General features: G+C 38.0%; 1 protein-coding gene across 2 annotated transcripts; it reads left to right on the forward strand.

Annotated features, from left to right (window-relative positions):
• Positions 1-3094: 3094 nt before the first annotated feature.
• Positions 3095-21540, forward strand: SLC35G1 (solute carrier family 35 member G1). 2 transcript variants are annotated; one of them, XM_051618710.1, is made up of 4 exons: positions 3095-3368; positions 7270-7450; positions 7945-8317; positions 20762-21540. In XM_051618710.1, exons 1-4 carry the CDS (start codon positions 3095-3097, stop codon positions 20840-20842), a joined length of 909 nt encoding a protein of 302 aa, XP_051474670.1. In that variant the 3' UTR covers positions 20843-21540. The 2 variants fall into 2 exon arrangements, with proteins under 2 accessions (XP_051474670.1, XP_051474669.1); XM_051618709.1 differs by lacking the exon at positions 20762-21540 and having other exon boundaries at positions 7945-12183.
• Positions 21541-22376: the final 836 nt, after the last annotated feature.

Consider the following 22376-nt stretch of genomic DNA (forward strand, 5'->3'; position numbering starts at 1 on the left):
ATACTCCCCCCTTGAAAAGAGTAATGTAAGAAAACTCTCTTTGTGGAGAGTCATGACTATATTGGAGAAGGTGGCTCCCTCTCTGCACTTATGATATTGTGGAAACCAGATAAATGCCATTTTCGTTGGTGCTGCAGCTGAATTTTCAATGGTCAAATTGCCCATGTTCACTAAAGCTTTTTCTTTTGGACTTTGCACTCAGGGAAGATATTATAGCAGGTCCTCACTGCTCTGAGTTGGTTGCAAGCTGGCAACACGCTGGAGAAATTAACAGCTAGTTCTGAGCAGAGCATTACACAGATGAGGCTTAATCTGTACTTGAAAGGGCTGCATAAAACATTGACCTGTCACATTTATGCAGCTACTTCATTTTCCAATCTAGGGCAGGGTGACTGCAAATTACATTTGTCTCCTGGTTAGTCTGGGCAGCTGCAACTGCTGTGTCATTTTGGAAGCACTCTCCCTACTCAGAGAAGAGGTTTGTACTTTACAAGCAGAACTTGGAAGCTCTCAAGCCTGGCAGTTCAACCAGGAGCAAACAGAACACTTTATGTATCTTGGCATAAACAAACACTGCCCGTAGACGTTCCTTTTCAGAGCCAGACATGGGGGGGCATGGAGGGGGTAGCTGCAGCGTCTCTTTCAAACTCTCCACAGTACAGTACATAGCATTGTGGCACTTCTGCTTTGGGTTTCATAATGGATATATTGTAGAATATATAGAAATACATAATCTGCATATTTTAACAAAGTATATAAACAAATTTTGTTCTGTGTCTGTACTATGGATTAAATGTTATGGGTCTGGTTTTCTTCATTGAAGGCTCCAGCTAGCCAGCTGCTTCTGCTGTTGCTGGCTACAGAAGTAACTCACCTAGTGACTGCAAAGACAGGCTGTTCGGTGATTGCGTGTGCTCTGCCAGCCTGCTTCATGCTCACTGGCCAGGGGACGTGCCAGGTCTTCTTCCCAGGGACTTGTGGAACTGCCACCCCAGGATGGCTGGTGTGAGGCAGAATCTCCACTGCTGTCTTTCACCAAAACTTGTCTGGGGAGGGACAGTTCTAACTTCATGTTGGCAATTAATGGAATTTTGACCTGTAACAGCTGCCTTGCAGTACAAAGAAGTGTAACTTCCTTGGGAAAGCAGTGGGTTGCTGGGCTTATTTGCATCTCCCTCTCTAAATTAAACCAAAATCTGAGTGATAGGGAAGTGCATCAAGCAAAAATAATTCAGGGCGCCTGCTTGGGAAATTCTGCTGGTCTGACTCTCCGCTTTGTGGACATGCAGCTGCCATTGCACCTCCAGAGGAAATGCTCAGCCATCTCCAGAGGAAAGCTTAGCCAGGCTTTCAATATAGACTTTGTAGAGAACTATGCCGATTGGAACTTAAATAAAAGTAGTTTGTATCTAGTGCTGCAGATATTTACTTATTTTCTTGGTTTATAGCAGAGGGAGTTCAAATAATGTAAATCGTCAGAAAGAATTAATCCTGATTTCATTTTCAACACAAACTTTTTAATGTTTTGGGGTTTTTTGTTGTTTGGTTGTTGTTGTTATTGTTTTTTTAAAGTTATTTATATAACACATCTAATTTTTAGTTACGAATAATTTGTGGAATAATTCTGGTCATATTAATCAAATGTCAGCTCTGAGATAATGAAATATTTATGGCCTCTGGTGGGTTAGCATGAACTATAAAATGTGGTCAATCAGAGACAAGGAAAGCTTGAAATAGCTTTTATAAGGTAGCTTGAGGGAAAGCTTGAAATAGTTTGTGTGAAATACTTTGTATTTACCATTTACAACTCATTTTGTTAAAACTGTAGATTATATTTCCCTTGTTAGGAATAGATGAATAAATAAACACTGAATAATTTAAGCAGCTAAAATATTAGCGTGATCATAAATCCCTTATTTGAATAGAGATTCCTCCCTATTTTAATTATTGATAACAGCTCAACTTGTTTAAAAGGGAAGAATTTTAGCATTTGACATTTATTCTGCTTCTTTTTTTTCTAACACTTTTGATGGGTAAGTAAAAGTGGCTACTCTATTTCTTTGCACCAGCTCTCCTTTCTGATTCCTCTCCACAAAGACACATTGCTGTGTTTTTCTTCAAGGAAAACGTACCACGAGAAGGTGGCTACATTATTTTTGTACCCTACTAGCAATCTTTAAGGCTTTTCATATGCACCCAGAATGGTTAAATCGCCGACCAGGTTCCCATTTCCATTTCGACCTCTAGGAAGGCAGCTGGTGCAGGCAGCAGCTCCTCCAGAGAGAGATGCTGCTGCTGCTGCCACTGCTCGCTGACACGGCAATTAAACGTTAATGGGCCCACTGATGGAAAGCCGAGCTATTTAAATCGGTGCCGAGATTGGACCAGCAGGGTTTCAAACTGTGACACACAGAATACAGAGAAGCTGTCATGGAAGCTGAACTATCTCGGTGCAGACCCTGCCTAGCAGCAGGCTGACACCACGAGCTGGTCCCGGGAGATTATCAGTCCCGTGCTCAGCAACAGTTACAGACTTTTATTTCAGGTGCTCAAATGACGCAACAACGCCCCGAAAAGAACTTTGCGTCATCGTTTTCCACACGCTTTACTCCCTTACAAGCTCAGACGCCTGGCAAAGTCGGCCAGCGGCAGCCGGGGCCCGTGCCGCCCCTCCGAGCGCAGCCGCCCAGCCCGGCCGCCGCGCCCCAGGGCCAGGCTGCGGGCCAGCCCCGCGGCCCTCCGGCGGGAGGAGAGCTCCCCCTCCCGAGGCCCCGCAGCCTCGCTCCTCCGAGCCGAACCCGGCGCGGCCCCGAAGCTCTCCGCCGCCCGCGCCTTGTCCCTCTCAGGAGGCCGCCGCGGGCTGAGGAAACGCCGGGCGCTGCCTGCTGTCCCGGGAGAATCGTTTAGCTCCCCCAGGCGCTCAGGCAGGCATCTGCCGTGGCAGGGGTACTCGCAACCGGGCTATTTCCAGGTGGGGCCGTGACTGGGGAGGGGGAAGGCGCGGGGTGACCTGTGGCGGCCTCCGCCCCGCAGCGTGCGGCGAGCGGGGCGGGGCGGGAGGAGGGAGCCGGGCGGCGCGGGGCGGGGGCACCGCATGCGCAGGAAGGCAGGTGCCTGCCGGCTGGTCGGGAGCCGGGAGCATCGCGGGCAGCCCGGCGTCCTCATGGTGCCGTGTCAGGGCGGCGAGGCCACCGCTGTTCCGGTAGCGGGCGGAAAGGAGCCGGAGGTGCCGCTGGGCCGGGAGGACGGTGCGGGCGCGGGGCAGTGCCTGTGCCCGGAGCCCGGCATGGAGGCGGCGGGCGCCGAAGAGCGCCGCGTTTGTGGCTGCTGCTCGGGCTTGTCCTGGCCGCGCTGCTGCAAGGCACCCGGTGAGGAGGGGGTGTCTGGCAAGCGGGGCAGGGGGGGCTTCGCCCTCCCCGGCTGGGCTGCCCGCTCTCGGGATGACATTGCCGGCAGGGTGGAGGAAGAGGATTCGGCCCCGAGGGCAGCGGGGCTCAGCACACGCGGTGGCGGGGCACGGCGCGGGCTCGGGCGGCCGCAGAGGGCGCCCAGCACCTGTGCCGCCGCCCAGCCGTCCCCGGTGCGGGGGCTAGCACCTGGTGCCAGACCGCCAACACCGGCCCCATGCGCTCTCGCCCTCTTCCTCACCCTCCTCTTTACCGGACAAGCCGGCCCCTGGTGGAGAAGGAGAGTGCGGCGGCGGGCACGACCTGCTCCGTGCGCCCGCCCGTGTGCCGGTCCGCCGGGCTGGGCCCCGGGTGCGGGCACGGCGCGCCCCTCGCTCCCGTCCCGGGGCGTCCTGCCCTGCCTCTGAGAGCGCTTCGGTAGCCATGATCCTTCGGGAAAAGAGAACTTGTTGTTGCTCAAGTTTTAAAGTAAGACTCGGCAGGTTTGGGTAAATCGAGATGCCTCCTAGCAGCGTGAGCTGTTGGTGCTGTAAATACGTTGTGACGGGGCATGAGTGCTGTTCAAGAAGTCCATATACTTGCAACTGTGACTTCCTTGATAATACTTATCTTGCTTTCGTGTGAGTGTGCTCTTTATTTTGTCTTAATCTGTGCTTCACTTCTTGGTAATTTTGAGTTGTTGAAGCCACAAACGTACTGCAAAACAAGCAATGTGTTTTTGTGAGTTTAATATGGCTTCCTTTTAAAACATAAATGCTATCTGAAAGTCATTTTTGAAGTTGTTATCTGAAGTACTTTAGCATGTGTAGTTTTTAAACACCTTCACTAAAAATGTGTTTCTTATGAAATATGAACTAGAATTTACTTTTCAGCAGAAAATGGATAAAATTACAATCTTTGTTAGTGAGCTGTGGGGAGGCCAAAAGAGACAGCAGACTTCACCAGGTCAGTTTCCATTAGTATCACTTCTGAAGCAAAGCTTGGGGGAAAAAAACCAAACCAACAGTTATTTGAAATCCTGAGAAACTTGCATTTAGTCAGCAAAAAGTACGTTGCTCCCTTTGGTAGTCTGTCTAGCAAAACCTTGATTGAGTAAATGGCTGTACTTTATGAGTCATACTTCGGTCTGGTCTACATGACCGATGAGTTCATACGCAGGCTGTTGTGCTCCTGGCGCTTTCTTGAAGTTTGAGAGAGTCCTCTTCTGCTGCTTGGGGTGTGAAGAACAGATCACCCTCTTCTGGCTTTCCTGAAGGTCTGGGAGAATCATCTTCTCACTGACCACTTTCCCCATAGCCAGGTCTCTTCTGTCTCTGCTACTATTCCCAAGGTACCTGTATGCAAGAAGTATGATTTTCTTCATTGTATGCATTTTGCAAGTATAAAAACTGTTGGCTAGAAAGCGTGGCATTAAAACGCAAACAAAAATATACTCACAAAATGGCTTGCAGTGGGAGATATTTTACTAGGATTTAAACCAGGAGTGAAAGATTGTTTGAAAGCCTTACATGTGGAGATGGCCAGGGAATAAAATTGGAAAACCACATCTCAAATCCATGGCCACTCAGAAAAGAGAACTTAGGTACTAGTTGAAATCTTTGTTTTTAGACTGCTACACTTTTTTTTTTTTTAAAGAAAAAAGTATGAGTGCTTCAGTATTTTGATGGTGTTGGGCTAGTGTTTGAAAGCTTAATATTTTGTGGGGTGGGAATGTTGTCTTAACCTAACTTCTCCTTACAACATATTTTGAAATAAGTACTCTTCACAATTGCAGTTCTTGTTTTTGGTGGGAGACCGTGTACCATTTTATTTTTAAAAGGAAATAAAACACTTTCTCAAGGCACTGAGTACATGTTTTGGCAATATGAGATGTTGATGACTTAAATTTTAGTATTACTGTTTCTGATGAGCTTGGTATATTGGGTAGTGTAAAAAAATGAGTTCCTTCTGTTTTTTCTTTGTTCCTTCAAATCCAAAGCTTAGTTCTGGGTATAAAATCCTTCCAGCTTACTTTGCTTCAATTTGATTGGTTTTCCATTTCAACACTTCCATTATTTAGCCTGGTTTCATTTTGTAGTAATCAGACAAGCTATCATGCCTGAAATAGAAGTTAATCGTTCTGTTTGTTCTGTGTTCATCCATAAGCCAGCCTGGATTTGGATTTCCCATTTCAGTTTTAGGCCAGCCTGATTCTTCTTGCTTTAATATTGGACATGATGTTGATTTTGTAGTTCTGTTATGTGACTGTGTGGATTAAAACATTATGTAATTCATGAACATTTTTAAAATCAACTCTGTTTCATTGTTGGTAGATCTCCTGATCCAGTGTTGGTTGGTGGTAGTTTTTATAGTTACTTTTATGTAAGTTGCTGTTGCTGAATAGAAATATTTCTAGTAGAAAGTGTCATTAATTTTCAGTTGTAGTGTGGCAGGATTCCTTGAAAAGCGGGCTTTTGCCTGCTTTAAGTTCTGGTTACAGTTGTAAAACCTGGGTCTCTAGAACTGTTAAAGCCAGAACCAATGCTGTACACACAGGCCACAGTCTCAGCTCTTGGGTAGAAAGATGCAGTTTCTCAGCTTTGAGTGCTAAGCTCAAGGAGGATCAAAATGGTTTGTGACAAGTTTTGTTAATAATATATAGATTAAAAAAAATCATACACCCAAACTGAAAAAAGTCCCTATAAACCATATTTAGTTGCCAAGCAACTCACAGCAGTGCCCTGCTGTTTATGTTTCAGAGGATATCCGTAAGGCTTAATGAGCTCCCACACCAACGTGAGATGAGGCACCCTTTTATCAAAGCACTGCCTCGGACATGGAGTTCTCCCTTTTATCTTTAGAGGGTGTCATAAAAGAAAAGGCAATTCCTGATGTTTTATGAAGACAGAAAGAAAAGAGATAGTGAGATAACACCCCACTTAAATTTTAAGATGAGTTGCCTTTTCTGTAGTGTTCACCTCTAGGTTCAGTGAAATGACTGAAGCAGTAAAAAAAAAGGCTGGTTTCTTTGGAAGCAGTGTTGAGGTCAGCAATTTACCCTCTCTGCTTTCTGTTTGTTTTTGTTGTTTGGTTGGGTTTTTTTTTTTTAATAGTTGAGGATGGAGAAGATGAGTGGAATGGGAAAGAGTATGTCCCTGAAGAGAGCTTGAGGCAATGGGGAAGCTTGAGTAGAAACTATTAGACTTGTGAAACTACTTCAGGAAGAGAAAGTCTGATAAATAAGCATAAGATAAGGTGAAACAAAGGTCTTCATGGAACTGTGATCAGGCCTATGATGTTTTAACGTTGGTCACTTAAATTTCTTCTGCTTAAAAATGTACATTTGATGTTTATTTTAAAGAAAATATTTATATTCTTACAGCAAGGTAAAAATGTTATATAAAACTTCCCTAGGTCTAGGTAAAATTTAGGGTGATTTAGCTGCAAAATAATGAACTTAGTCAATAATCAGATAATTCACAAGGTAATAAGTTTGTTTCAGAATCTGATCATGGACCATTTTGCAATCGGTTGCATTTATTGATCCCTGGGAGGTGGTGAAAATCATGCAACTAGTTCTATTGTGAATGGCTCAAACTAGTCTAATGCCTCCAAGAAGTAATGCCTATTAACTCGTATAGAACCATGAGAAGCTGTGTATCTAAAGTGTTAGAGTTCATCTCTCATCTCATATTTTAAGAAAAAATGAAATGCCTGGTGAACAGTGAAATATATTTTCAAGGTAGGTCTGGTAAATACACATAGTATTTGCATAGGTTTCTTTTGCTTCCTCTGTCCTCTACCACAAGAAGAGCTACAAGTGCGTAGAGCTCCTGAGAAATCTTCTAATTGATAGTTATTAACTGGATTTTATCTGTTACAGGAACAAAGAAGAAAGCTGCATGTCCAGGACTTGGTCTGTTTTATACCGTACTGTCTGCCTTCCTTTTCTCAGTGGCCTCTTTATTTCTTAAAAAAATAGAAGATGTACATTCAGTGGAAGTGAGTGCATTTCGATGTGTTTTCCAAATGGCATTCGTACTTCCTGGTTTAATATACTACAAGTAAGTGTAGTAAATGTTTAAAATCAAAATTGTTTCTTAAAAAGAGACCTTGAATTATCACTCGCTTAAATCAGATTGCAGTATTGTTTTAATTCAGGCTTCAACTGCATAACTGCATTGTTTTAGATTACTTAATAGTTTCTTAATGCAACTCAGAAAAGTGAAAATCTTTGACTCCCTGAATTGTATAAGTTTATACAGGGATTATATTAAATGTATTGATCTTCCATGAAGCAGTGTTCTTAAAAATAAAAGGTAATTTGTAGACACACTTGGGTTATTTTGCAAGCAAAAAATTAATAGCTAGAAAAACAGGTTCCAGACTTCGAATGTGATTGGGTGATGGGAAGAAGTTGGTCTGTGATCAGAGAGTTAAAAATATTTTTACGTTTAAGATAAGTCCCTTATCTAGAAAGGTGTGTACATTAAATGTGATTGGATATCGGTTATGAAATATGAGCCAATGATATTAATGTGACATTTCTGTTTTTCAGAACAGGGTTTTTGGGACCAAAAGGTAAAAGAATTTTTCTTTTCTTCCGAGGATTCCTTGGCTCTAGCGCAATGATTCTTCTCTACTATGCTTTTCAAGTCATGCCACTAGCTGATGCCACTGTTATAACTTTTAGCAGTCCTGTTTTTACATCGTTGCTAGCGTGGATCTTTCTCAAAGAGAAATACAGTATTTGGGATCTTCTGTTTACCCTCTTCGCAATCACTGGAGTGATTCTTATTGCTCGACCACCGTTTCTGTTTGGGTCAAACGTTACAGGGATTGAAGGAAGTTACACAGATCATCTTAAAGGGACCATAGCAGCAATTACAAGCACAGTATCTGGAGCTTCCACTTTTGTTATAATAAGGAAGGTGGGAAAATCTGTGCATTACTTTTTGTCAATTTGGTATTATGCAGTCATTGGTTTAATTGGATGTGTTATAGCATTGTTTGTTATGAATGAATGGCGTTTACCATACTGTGGTAAAGACAGAGTTCTTCTAATACTAATAGGCTTGTTAGGGCTAGGGGGTCAGATATTTCTCACAAAAGCGTTACAAATAGAGAAAGCTGGACCTGTAGCCATAATGAAAACAATGGATGTGGTGTTTGCTTTTATTTTACAAATTCTTTTTCTCAATCATCTCCCAACTTGGTGGACTGTGGGTGGTGCCCTTTGTGTAGTAGCCAGTAGTTCTGGAACTGCCATTCGCAAGTGGCGACAAAGCTTGAAAAAAGCTAAACAAAATGAAATCTAACAATACATGCAGTATCACATTATAGAAACAAGCAGTCTTGAAATATATATACAATATTTATTTTTATTTATTTTAAATAGCTCATTTACCAAATTGTAGTATGAAGCTATATACAATGAAATAAGTTGATTAAAAAAAAACAAAACAACAAACCAAAATAAACAACCAAATCTGATGATGTTTTAACAACTGATAAGGTATATTACTTCCTTTCTCATATTTAGGCATACAGTTATGAGAATTAGGAAGATATTTAAAAGTTGCTTGCTTCCTATCTAAAGTGGACAATAGTTTTTGGCATTTATTTTCCTAAAATTCCTGATTCTCCACTTCTTAGACCATTTTTCTGTTCTGCTAAGCAATGGAAATCAGTCTCCCAAGCTTATTTAATGCTATTCTCTGCTTGGTTACCAGAGGGATTGTAGTATAAAAGTTAGAGGGGAATGAAAAATTCTAATCCTGTAAACATCCAGCTTTTATAGAACAGGTAAAGCTTGCACATTTACAATTTTTCTAATTTTTTAATTTAAATTTTTTTTTGGCACAAAACAGATGTCAAATGGGGATTTATTTTAAATTTGGATTCTAAAAGGATTAAGGATATTTTATATCTTTCCAAGTAATATCAGAAGAAAATGAACTTGTTCAAATTACCTAACAGCTTTGCTTTCTTTTTTTAAAAAAAGTAAACATTTGCACTTGCTTTACAGAGATAATGAAACAATCTAACCACCTTTGTTTTTTAGTGTGATTTTCCCAATAAACATCTTTAGATGCTGTACTCTCAGTGATGAGAGACAACAGTTATTGTATACCACTTATAAATCAATTGTGGTATGGAATATTATGCTGTAGCTGCACTTTTTATTCTATGCAAAATATTGTATTTTTTTAGGTATTTAATATAGGTTATTTTAAATGCTGCTTACAACCCTTTCATTTAGATTATTTTGTACAAAAGCTCTTTATGAGACCATGTTTGACTCTTCTTGGCCTTCATAAAGTTAGGCAAAAGTTTTATTGTAGATTGTCCTATTTCCTAAGTATTTACAAGAGTGCAGAGTAATTGCAGTTTCACAGAAAATGCAGGTTGGACGAGGTTGTGGCAGAGGTTCTGCCAAAGAGGTTTGAGGACAACTTGGTGGGAGGGTGAAGCTATGCGTACACATCTCGTGACATGGAGGCATGCACACTACATCAGGCAATGCTAGTGGCACTGGGGGCAGCTTCAGCCCCATTTCTGCAGCTGACCCTTTTAAATCTGCACTTAGTCACTTCTCTTACACATCATCTCACTTTATAGGCTTTATCTTGATTGCTACAAATACAAAGAAAAAAGGCTTTTGTTATTTATCTTAGTGTCCTTCATGTTTGAGAAAGAATATGTGGTTAGTATCAGGTAGGACAATTTTCCCAAATGGAGTCTTATATACTGTTGGGTCATTGTCTCAGTAGTGCTTAAAGAAAAATTTTACTTGGATCTTTACTTGGTCCTCTTGAAGTGTTTTTCAGTTATTTACTCACTCCAGTGTTTTTCTAAAGGAGAATACGTTCTGTAGACTTGATATATGTGGGTTGTTTTGTTGTTGTTTTTTTTTTTTCAAAAACTCTGAAGGTAGCAGATGTTTTCTAATTTTGATATACAGATCTCTAGTCACACATCTTTTCTTTTGCTAATAAACATTGCATCCTGGCAGGACAGACTTAGCGGACTTGAGTCCCAAAGGACTGTAATGTGTGTAGTACTTTGGAATGCATCTGGATGCTAGGAGCCTTATTTGTGCAAGAGTCTGTATGTAAACCAGCACCCTGAATCCATATGTGTTTATGGACATGAACAGATTCCACTTCAGTGGTTGAATCAGTTCCTGCTTATAGCTGTCTGGTCTCTAGCTGAACTTCATCCTTCAGGAGAAGCACAGCTGAAAAGGTCAGGAGTAGCATGAAACTGCTTTCACATCTCTTTAAAGCCTGATGTAATGAAATTCCAATTTGGCCCCAGTTTCGCTTAATATTTGAGATTATGAACTGGTATTGTTTCTTATGGTGCTCAGCCATCACTGCCAGTGAGCGACAGCTTTCAGGGGAGGGAGGGAAAACAGGTGCATTTTTTTACTGCTTCATTTCATCTTTGAATTGACACTTACAAAGGTGTGGTTCCAAAGCAGTTCAGATTTGATATAAACTTGGGATGTCAGCTAGTCCTGGTCCTCCCATTGGCTTAGTGCTCATTCTTATGTGGTTCACTGGCCCCAGGAGCTGATGAGGGCAAAACCAGAGTAGCCTGAATTTGACAGTGTGAAATGGAATTAGAAAGGGGAATTGGATAACAGTTTGAATTCCAGCATATGAATGCTACTTTGTCATAATATATGTAGAAGCTCATATAAAAAAAATCTTTAGGTCATATGATTTCAATGAATTTTGTTTACACTTAGTAGAGAGGAACAGGCTACTGAAAAAAGGACTGCTTTCTTGCCCTTAACACATAAGTAAGTTCAGAAAAAAAAAATACCTGAAATCAATGTGATCCAGTGATTGGTAATTTTTATCTCAAGTTCTTGCAGAAACCCTTTTTATGTATTTCCATACCTGTAGTGCCAGAAAACGCAGATGATTGTTGGTTTTTTTCCATAGTCTAAACCTACCAGGTTTCCTTATGGGCTCCATCTGCTTATTTCCTTTTGCTGTACTTAAACCTTCCTAAATATTGAAATTGTTAAAATAATAATTTAAACAAGATCCCATGTTGGACAACGTTGTATTTTTTGGTATATTATTTTGATTTTAATCCATCTTTTAGAGAATTGTTTAACTAGCGTGAGAATTAAGGACTTGACCAGGGCTTCTCAAGTCATAAAGCACGCCAAGCCAATAACTGGCTTTTCTAGATGATATTGGGAACAGAAGACATTTAAGCTAATTTTCAACCACCTCAATTTAAAAATTTTTCTTCCTCTCAAATGTTGTTGAAAACCTAGATTTTAGTTGGAAGTCTTGAAGAAAATGAAATTATAAAAGATTATGGATACACTAAAATGTTTGGTTTCTTAATTGAAAATATTTCTTAAAATTCCTGGTAAGATGGTCAAACTTTTTTTTTTCCCAGAACTTCACAGTTTGAGAATCTGAAATTAAATTGGCTGAGCCTTGATTCTATCAGATTCTGATAGAATCAGTTCCTTTTTAATTTTTTTTAATTTTTTTTTTTTTATTTCCTTGGATAGATTTTTAATTTGAAATCTTTTTTTAGCTTTGAAAGCTAAAATAGAGCAAGTCTCTCAGGGTCAAATGTTATTTTTCTGAGCTTTGATTCAGAAATATATTATTAATGTTCATCACCTGTAGCATCCTGTTGTGATTCTTAAACTGGTTTTAAGTTTGATAAATGTACTTTCCTAATAGCAAGTCCTTCCTTTGTAATATGACAAAATGTTGTTGCAGTGCAATTTCTGTGCTATAAAGTTGTTTCTCTTGAATTTCAACATTAATGCAATGTATTGATTTCAGTGAACCCTGAATAGAAAGAGAAATGATTAATTATTGGTTGTTTTGCACATAAACACAGGGTAAAAAGATTTAGTTGTTACTGAGGAGTCAGAGGCGTATTTCCTATGTTCTTTACTATGCAAAACACTGTAAACATCTGTTGTCTTCAGTGGGACTATATAGCCTTAAAGCCTTAAGTAGCGGACTCTTCTGTATGTGGCTTTTCAGCTGATGGATGAAAAAGCTATGTACTGTCACTATGCAGTAGCCAGTTTCTTTCAGGCTAAGTTGATTGTCCACATATGTTCTAAAAGCTCTCTAAATACATCTACACTCAGAATTTGATGAGCTCCTTGTGTAGACAAGGGCAGTTTCCATAGTTAAAATTGATTTATTGCATTTGTCCAACACCAGGCTTGAAGTAACTTCAGCATAACGGCACTGGTGAAATAACTAGTTCAATGTATCATTTTTCTTCTGTAACTTGAAACTAAGCTCTTTCCCAATTCCAAAAACGTTCTAAGATTGCTCTTCCTGTAATTGATAATGACAAGATGGGTAATACTACCCTTGATCCTAATTTAGTATAAACACTTCCTCATCCCCTGCCCCCCGGAGTGTTTTCTCTTCCTTGAGCTTTTGTTTAAGAGCTGTCTGTTGGATATAAGTTTATTTCTAGAGATGCAGCCTTTTAAAAAGTTACTTTCTTGCTAACTAACAGTAGTTAACCAGGAAGAGTCTGTTTTCCAGTTTTCTAGCCATGGTAACCATGTCCCCCAGGGCAGTAGAAGCACAATCTCTGTCTGGGTGGGTTCAGGGTTGGCAGTGCTGACAGCAGATGTGCAGCGCTGACTCCAGCAGGACATTGCAGTTACCAACAGAATGTTTTTGTGGTCGAAACTGCCTGTCCAGCCAAAGAAAAGTTGTGGCTTTATGTTCCTGCAGATGCAGTCAACTTCAGGGTGGCACATACATAGACTTCTATGGTGATAACACTTCTGTATATCAGAATCAGTAATTTTTTATGTTGTGTGAGTTTTTGTTTGACAAAAAGGGGGTAAAAATACCCTTAGCATTAATTAAAGAATTTTTACTGTCTTATAGATTGTTAAATTTCTGTTGAATGATCTGTTTTGTAGAAGTTACTGGCTTTGTTATGTAGTAGTATATTTTTATAGACAATTCTTATATATTGAAATGTTAAGAATATTTTCCTAAGAGATTTATATTCATCATTGCTAATAAAATGAACTTGAAGAATTTGATCTCTGGTTTTGCATTGATTAGTAGAACATATTTTAATGTAGGGATTGCAAAAGCTTTATGAAAACTATTTAAGTGAACAGTCCCTGCTAAAAATGAACATTTGCCTCAAATTCTGCTACTATTGGCATGCTGTGTCACAACCATTCGTGCCTTGCAACAAGCTAGAGAGGAGAGGAAGCGCCATTAGCTTCCATACAACAATTTCTTAACTGGAAACACTGTAGCATTTACATGGTCAGTAAAGTTAAACTTTCTTGTGTCCATGTGGCAATTTGTTTTTGTGTGTTTGTTTTGTTTTGGATCCATGATTTGGATTCAATTCTTTTCCCTCTGTCACAAGGTGGCAGTTAATTCATCCTGGGGTTTTCCTGTATCTAGTGTTTCAATAATGAAGTTAACTTTTCACCAAGGAGGAAAGTGCTGATTATCTTATTTTGTACAGAAACTTTGCAGCTTTCTTTTGGCAGTTCTATAGGTTCTTGGAACAGCTAGAAACACCTAGTACATAAAAAATGTAATCTTTATGGGACGGGGGAAAGCTTTTTGGATAGACAGCATTAAAATATTCCTTATTTACCAATGGGTAGTGACACAGCACACAGAGATGAGGGCTATTACTAAATACTAAGACTCCTGAAACAAAACTCTAGAATTATGTCTAACCACTTAAAAAGGGAAAAGATATTGAAGGATTTCAAAGGAAAAAGCATTCCCATTATTTGAAAGTAAACTTCAATAAAGTTGCAAAATACTTGGGGGATAACTTGCATATGTCATTATTGACTTGATAAAGTATTCTTATTGTCCTGAGGATGGGAAGCAATACATGAGATATAATATTCAGATGATGTATTCAAATAAGATTCAGTTGATTCTTTTGATTCTTCAATTAGCTTTGCGTTTTCTGACACTACGCAATGAAGTTCCTATTTTATCCTGTAAAGTAGCAGCAAATTCTGGGCAGGATAATTATGAGCTACTTTGTCATCTGAGCTTACTGAGCAAAGCAAAAAATGAGAGATCCGAGTTCTTGCGTTGCTGGTATAAAGTGATTCCAGTGTCTGTGTGAGAAAACTCGTGTTTTCTGGTCAGTGAGTAGGATGTTCTTTATTTTTTACTCTGTACTGTGACTGTTCTGTCAGTAGGTGGGGCTGTGTTTCTTACTGCTAAACTCGTTAAAAATCAAAATCCAGTTTAGAGAACCAAAGTTCCAATGCGGTGTGATGTACGCGATATAAGTATTTAAACAGGAATCTAAATGCCATTCAAGCACTTTACGTGACTATAGAATGTTGCCCAGCAATCTCCTGAATAATCTCTTGAACTTTTTTCTGATGTTTCAAACTGCGTCCTGAAGTCAGGAGCAAAACATTCTACAGTGTATGGAGACTTCAGCAGTGCGCTCTCTGCAATTCTGTAAGCTCTGTGTTGCCCTAAAATACTCAATTTGGAAAGCAGAGGTAGAGTGGGCCTGCCACCCCCATGTGGATGCCAGTGAACTGGGAGGGGATGTTGTAATGAAGCTAGAGGTCTCTCATCAGTAATGATGTTGCTGGATGTGATATGGTCTGTTTATCTAGCATATGTCCTAAGTAATCTTTAAAAAACAAAGCAAAAACAACAAAAAAGGAGGATGACAAGAACATTCTTGTTATGAAATTATTTGGGGTAATTTGTGATGAGTTAGGATGAATTTAGGAAAATATATCTAATTTTGCACAGAAATAGACCACATATGCTCTCTGAGCAGGTGATCAGCATCTCTGAACTATTGGCTCCTGTTTTTATTCTGTTTTACTGGGAGATTTACAAAAATATTTTTTGTTCTGCTTTTGATTTTTATTTTGGGGCTGAAGTGAGACTCCTACATCGTTCTTGAGCTGGTTCTTGGTGCAGGTGCTGAGGCAATGAGACCCTAAACATCTGCTAGCACCTCATCCCCAGGGCTCTGTTGCCAAATATTTCCAATGCTAGGGTTTCCCAGTAACTGTGTTGCTGTGATCACCAAATCATAGGGGTATGGACAGGACCAGGTGTGCTGCAAGAGCTTCTATAGTCAGAGCAGCCAATAAAATGAGGAAGTTGTGCAAGCTTTTGAACATAGACACACTATGTTTTAAGTCTGGTAGAGTTTGGAACAGTTATTCCAACCTCAACATAATTTGAGGGTGGGAAATACTAGAAAGGGAGAGGGTGATACATTTAACTACTACAGTGAGCTAGAAAAAATACTTGCCAACCTGTTTTCCATTGGAAGATTAGCTGGAGGATTTTTTGCTGTTGTCAGCTGGCACAAGTAGCTGTTTTTTCTATTTAATAGGAAGTACTGGACAGTTTTTGGGAAGCTAAGTGATGTTAAAGGAGAGAAAATAATTTTTAATATTACTTGGAAAGGCTATGTGGCAAATCTGTTTTCAGTCCTATAAAGTGCACCATGAATCAGGTATTAATATGTATGTTATACTTTCCCATTTGTAATTCACTTTTAAAACAAATGTTAATTCATGCTACCATAAAAACCGTTCAAGTCACTATTGAGTTTTGATCAGGAAGTGGAGGAAAAAGCTGTAGTCATTTAAAAAGCAGTCCTGATTGTGTCATTTTATTCACTTTACCAGAAATATTTCATGCCAACCAATCCTTTTTAGTAGATGTCTGTTTAATTTCTTAATTAAACATCATCTTTGTATGATATGAATAAGGCCCTATGTTCTCCTATATGTAGGAATTCCATATGAAAACACTCAGCCAATGTTCTTTACTCTTGCCATATGGCAAAACGTTTTCTTCATTATTAAAAATGGAGAGTGATAAAGAAATACTACAATCTGAAATCTCCTACTGGGGAACTACAAATAGCAAAGTAATCTTTTCTACCCAGAAGCCTGGTTTCCTTGTGTGATTAATTTCATTATTCTGCTTTACTTGCTGGAACCATGTAGCTGTGTTTTCCTTGCAATTCATTAGTCCTTAATAGGAAATAAAGGTGACAAATTTCAAATTATGATGTTATCAGCACAGTTAGGCTATGTTATATTTTCAAGGGAGGGAGGTGGAATTTTTTATTTTAAGCTATACAAACTGTAAAATGTACAGATTAACCACATTTCCTGCATCAGCAGAACTTGTAAATTTTAATGTAAATGTCTATTATAAATTATCTTGACAAACGCAACTTCAGAGAACAGCCTCATGTATGTCAAGTTCACTTGGAAGGGGAAGGGATGGAAGAAAAGGGAAACAAAAAGTGTGGGTGGGGAAAAAAAAACTTTGTTCTCTCACTGTTAAGTGCTGAAGAGCAAAACTGTCCAGATGAACCCTGTCTGTGTGATTGCGTGCAGGTTTAAGCAGAAGGAACAGTTTGTTCTCTGCTGATTATATAAGAACACCCTTGGCTGAGTGTTGCTTTAGATTACAACTTGTATCCCAGGGTTAGCATGGAAGAAAATAGGAAGACCCAGAGTTTTGTTTCATTACTGTGCTTTCATTGAAACCTGGAAACCATGGTTTTGAGATAACGGATGGTCCTTTATGTTAGTCTGTAACACTCTGAGTGTCAACAGTTTTGATCAACAAACTTATGCACTGTTTTCCTCAAGAAGAATATATTTGACAATTTGATTCAGCTCTTTTAAATTTCTAGAGGACACTCTTGTCTTTGCAAGTTTAGAGGTGTCCACAGCTATTTTGTAGCATGTTTTTCTAATTTGCATTTTATCTCATTTTATTGAATATTTAGAGCCTCATTTAAGGATTAAAAGCAGTCTTTCTGCAGTCTCTATTGATCAATTTTTGTGAGAAGAGAGATTTCCTCTATCATATTCACACTTAAATATTCCAGGTAGGTAATTAATGAAAAAAAAAAAGGTGTTATTTCCATTTAATTTCTCCCATATAAATGTTCTTGGTGCATTAGGAACTTCTAGAAGGAAGCATGAAGGATTATGCTGCACTTTTAAAAATTACAGCCTACCTCTCTTTCTCTTGAGGCTAATGGATATTTTTAGGTCCCCTCATTTTTATATACATCCTAGGATACCTAGATAAAATCTGTTGTAAAGAACAGTGTCTACCTTCAGTTTCTCAGTTGTGCTCACACTGTCATCTGTCCTATGGGGAAGTGAAGGTGGCTGCTATGCTTTCACCTTCAAGGGGATGGGAAGACTGGGTGTGCAGGGACAGCCGACAAAAAAGGGAATACAGTACTATGGATTGGGCAGAACAATGCAAACGTGGTGACATTTACAGAGACACTTACAACATGCTAACAACTTACAAACTGGAAATCAGGTGGAGATACCAACACTGCACTATCTTCAGAAATTCCAGAAATTCGTATTTTGGATGAATGGTTTATCAAGCTCTTCCCATACCAGCCCCTTTCTCAAATAACAGCAGTTCTTCAGCAATATTTTTACTGTCAAAATCTGGATGGCAACATATCTCTGTTTAATCTTATTCTTTACCTTTTTTTTTCTTTACCTCTCAATTCTACTTTTACAACTTTTGTGATAATTTCAGGTGTACAAATATTAGTATGTGTATTTATTTCTTAGCCTTAGCATGTGATTTCAAATTGTAATTAGTGCCTCATTGTTAAAGTGTACCAACCTGTTTATAAAACACAGCATATGGATATTTTTTTGAAAGAAAATACGGAGATACTACTTTTATAAGTCTGAAAGCTGCAGAGCAGATGTGGAAAGAATTACTGCAAAGAGTCTCAACTGGCATGTAAAAGAGAAGCTGATTATTTTGGTTTTTTTTTTTCATTACAGAAGAAAGAACACTTTATAAGGTTCTGTTCTATTTCAGGTGACACAAAATGGGTTTGCCCAGGACTAGAGGTGAAACTTTATGCAATTATGTGACACTTAAGGAAATGAGGCGCTTTTTTTAATTTGCTTTAAATATTTAGTATTAGAACTTTACATGTTGATTTACAGTAAATTTAATGATGTTCCCTTTTTGGGGAGAAGGCTAAGACAGATTTTGCAAAGTTCATGTCCTTTTTTTAATTTCATGAGCAAAGAGCGAAGTGCCGATTATCCTTTTTGTAGTCTGATTGTCTGGCAACTTTCATGGAAAGTCCTGGTCACATATGCTCATTTCTGAATAACTATTAGGATTAACCACATCTATTCCTATACTCTAACATTTTCAATTCCTAATCAGCCAACCTGACTTGGTAGAAAAGAGTATATTATAATTTACTTACCTTTTTTACATTTCAGTAAAGCATTGAAGTACCTACTGCTCTAAAACACAGGTGCTATTACAGTACTAAAAACTTTTCCTCACTTTATTTTCCTTTTCAATTAATTTGCATTAGAATTGCAGCTATTCAGTGTGAATGACTATTCATGACCTTCCAGAATAATTTGGGCAGATAATGGACTTTTTTCCTTCTCATAAATCTACTGTTTAGAGCAATACCTTTCTCTTTTTCAGCCTACTTTTAGCACTTATTAAAAAACAGATGATGTGGCAAAGTAACATCTTTTACATCTCTAAGTGTCAAAGAAATTATGTCAAGTTTATGCATCAAATGCTGCTGATACCATAGCTATATGTTGCTATGACAAACAGCACATACACAAGCACAGTGACAGCAAAAGTCAACGCATTAACAGAACTGCAAAGGAAGTTAATCTAAAAAGTGGATTGCTTTTAAATGTAAAATTATAAAATGTAGCCTGCAATCATTAGTGGAAAAGATGGATCTTTCAACATTTTAATTGTCAAATGTTTATTCCTGAGCTGTTTGGGTTTTTTATAGTATTGAATGTCAAAATACTGGGCAAAGCAAGACCTTTTGTTACATGTCCAGAATTCATGTGCATTTGCAAATGCTAATCAAAGCTGGTAAAAAACAAAACCAAGACAAAACAAAAAAGTATTATTTGGTTACACATTGGAATATCTCAATAGTCTGATCATATGTTTTCTTCATAATATTGGTTCAGTTTTATTTTTGCCATTTCAATAAACTAACAATTTAGATACATGTTGGAATCTACTTCAGTTCAATTGTTTTTAATGAGAAAATAAAATAACAGTATGACATAGAAAAACTAAATTTGAAGAAGAGACAGGCTCTTTTAAACACTGTGTTGTGTAACCAAAACCACCTTGATTTCCTGAACATTGTCTGAATTATGCTATTTTGAAGCCATCCATCTGCAATAGAAATAAGAGATCCCAAAATGCAAGCATGATAAGGATGAAATTGCCTGTGTGCTGTGTGACATGGGAGGGAGTCAACTACTTCAAGTTAACTCCTTTTAAGATGTAGTTCACAAATTGCCCAGCAAAGATTGATCTGGCCTTGTGAATGACACTCCCACTTTCAACTCTCCTTTAAATTTAATCACCTACTACTCACCTTGTCAATTTACTTCCTTTTCCCTGTCTAAACACCATTTGGTTAACAGTCATACAAATCTTTGTGTGTATATTACCTTTTTTTCTAGTACATTAATTCCCAAAACGAGATACTTAAGTTTTAAAAGTGCTCTTATTCCCCAAAACATGCATTTTCCAAAAGCAATTACATTTTTAGGAATTCTTTGGCCAGCTACTAGTATTAGTAGCAGACCAAAATGCATTACATGCAACGTCATTCCTCAGAATTTGTAAGATGTCTTCTTGCAGTTACTTGCATAAGGTAGAAGTATATAATAAATACGAAACAAACACACGATGAAGACTAGATGTCAGAGTATCCGAATTTTAAATACCTTTTTACTTCATTGAACAGCAAAAGCTGCCAGTTATTTTTATTTAAACTCTACCCTAATTCATAAAAATTATAAATTAGTTATGTAAGCTTTTGTATCTATGGACTTTATTAGATAAAATTTAATGTCCCAACATTAGACTGTAGAAAACACTACCTAAATGTCTACTTTCAGGATGAGGCAAACTTGCAGTTGAATTGCGCTTGCCAACATTATGCAAAACTGTTCTGCAGCCTTTTTATGTTAGTAATTCCAGCAACTTGTGTTTTTATTGAAAAGCTAGAAGTAACTTAGATACGCTTGGGTTTTTTTATAAGGCTTATAATATCTCAAGTACTCTTAGGAGAACCCAGTAATATCTAGGTTAGTACTCAGAAACAGATGTCAGTTTCTGCAAAATGCACTTTTATTATTACTAATTTCAAGAAGGTTGTGTATTATACACATAAAAATTTCATATTTTGATACTAAGATTGTATAGAATTAGGATTTGCTTATTTCAATCATTAAAATTTTAATTAATTTTAATCTTAATCCTGAGGTGATAATCTTTCATCTACAGGCAGATTCTTTACCAGTAACAAGAGAAGCAAGAGTCAACAAAATGGCTGAGGACATTAAACTTCGTGTGTATGTGCAATAAACACAACACATAAAATGGCGACATTAAGAATACACGTCTTCTGTAGCCCAAAAGACAAATTACATCAATGTCAAATAGCAGAATAAAGTCCTAAAAGAAGAGCCATCCTATTGGAAAAATCCAACAAAATTCTTGGTAACTTTATGCGATTCCTTCCCTACATCCTCCATGTTTTTAATAATTAAATCTCTCAATGTATGTTTGTGTTATGTATCTGCAAAAGAACTATTTTTGCCAAATATCACTGGAAAAAATGCTAAGATTCTGAGTTAAACTATTTACATAGAGAGGGTACTTAGAATAATTCAACATGAAATGAAGGATCTTAATATTAAGAAGAGAAAAATATACTAACATACTTTGTAACTACAGGTGTTCTAATACTATTGCCCACTGTCTTGGCACAAAATTTTTCAGCTATAAAAATAAAAAAATGTTTAAAATAACTTAGGCCTTTAAATGTTCTGGTTGGTTACCTAAACAAATTCTTGTTTTGGTTCTTGAATTAGGTCAAATGTATACTATGGCAGGTTGCCAGTAAAGGAACTGAATGTTAAATTGACCCTGTACACTGGTGGTTGTTTAGACGTTGGCACTAAGGACAATGAAAGAATTACAGTTTTTATGTGTATTTGATTAACTTTAAATCTGAGATTATATGAGGAAAGCAATAAAGTGGGCTTCTCAATACATTTAAATTATGGGTGAATAATTTGATCTGGAACATCAGTGTTTATTACTTGCCACTTCAGTATTGCTAATATTTATGTACTATTCTTGACCCCCCAATTTTCCATTAGTAGGTATGTATTACCCATCTTCTTTTAGAGAGAATTAACAGAAAATTACAGGGTAGTATGAAAATGTATTCCATTTATTTATTCAATTACTAACGTTAGTACTTTGACTTCCATTGATCTGTAATATGAAGTAAACAAGAGTTATTCCTCCAATGTTTTGAAGACCTGTATTCCAATAAAGTCTCTATCTTTGAAAAATATAATTAATGGTATAGCAAAAATCAATACTAAAATACAGCCAAGTTACATGGTGGAAATACAGATGAGGCATAAAAGGCTTCCTTTAATTCAATCTATATCAGGACTTACTCCACTGAAATATGAAATTTTTCAGGCTAAAACTTTTCTAGCCAAAAATGTGACAATGCAATTATTCCATATTTATAATTAATTGTCCTTATGAGAAATGTTCTCTTAGAGTTATTTGAAAATAACACATCTTTCCCACATTTACTCTAGTACCTTTTGTATCTGTTCCAAAGACTAATTAGAAGACTACTAATGATTTGAAAATGGATCAGCTGATGTCAATTAAAAAATTCAAGCGTTTCAGCTTATTAGTATTTTTAACAGATTATTTTTTTAATCTATGTTTTTTTCTTCCTAATTGAAATGTCAGAAGGTCTTTGAGCATGTTCGTTAGGCTTTCAGAATTGCCTCTGTGACTGCTGGTGTTTATGACAGTCACATAGACAAAACCAGCCTTCACATAATGTAAAGTAACATTAAATCTA

Source organism: Apus apus, chromosome 4 (assembly GCF_020740795.1).
Source record: "Apus apus isolate bApuApu2 chromosome 4, bApuApu2.pri.cur, whole genome shotgun sequence".
In the NCBI taxonomy this organism is placed as follows: Eukaryota; Metazoa; Chordata; class Aves; order Apodiformes; family Apodidae; genus Apus; species Apus apus.

What these genes read in the sequence shown, in the direction of transcription:
- SLC35G1 (XM_051618709.1), top strand. Translation starts at nt 3,095, where the DNA reads ATGCGCAGGAAGGCAGGTGCCTGCCGGCTGGTCGGGAGCCGGGAGCAT. An exon ending in GCGCTGCTGCAAGGCACCCG is followed by an intron (nt 3,369 to 7,269) that starts GTGAGGAGGGGG and finishes TATCTGTTACAG; the next exon opens with GAACAAAGAAGAAAGCTGCA. An exon ending in CCTGGTTTAATATACTACAA is followed by an intron (nt 7,451 to 7,944) that starts GTAAGTGTAGTA and finishes TCTGTTTTTCAG; the next exon opens with AACAGGGTTTTTGGGACCAA.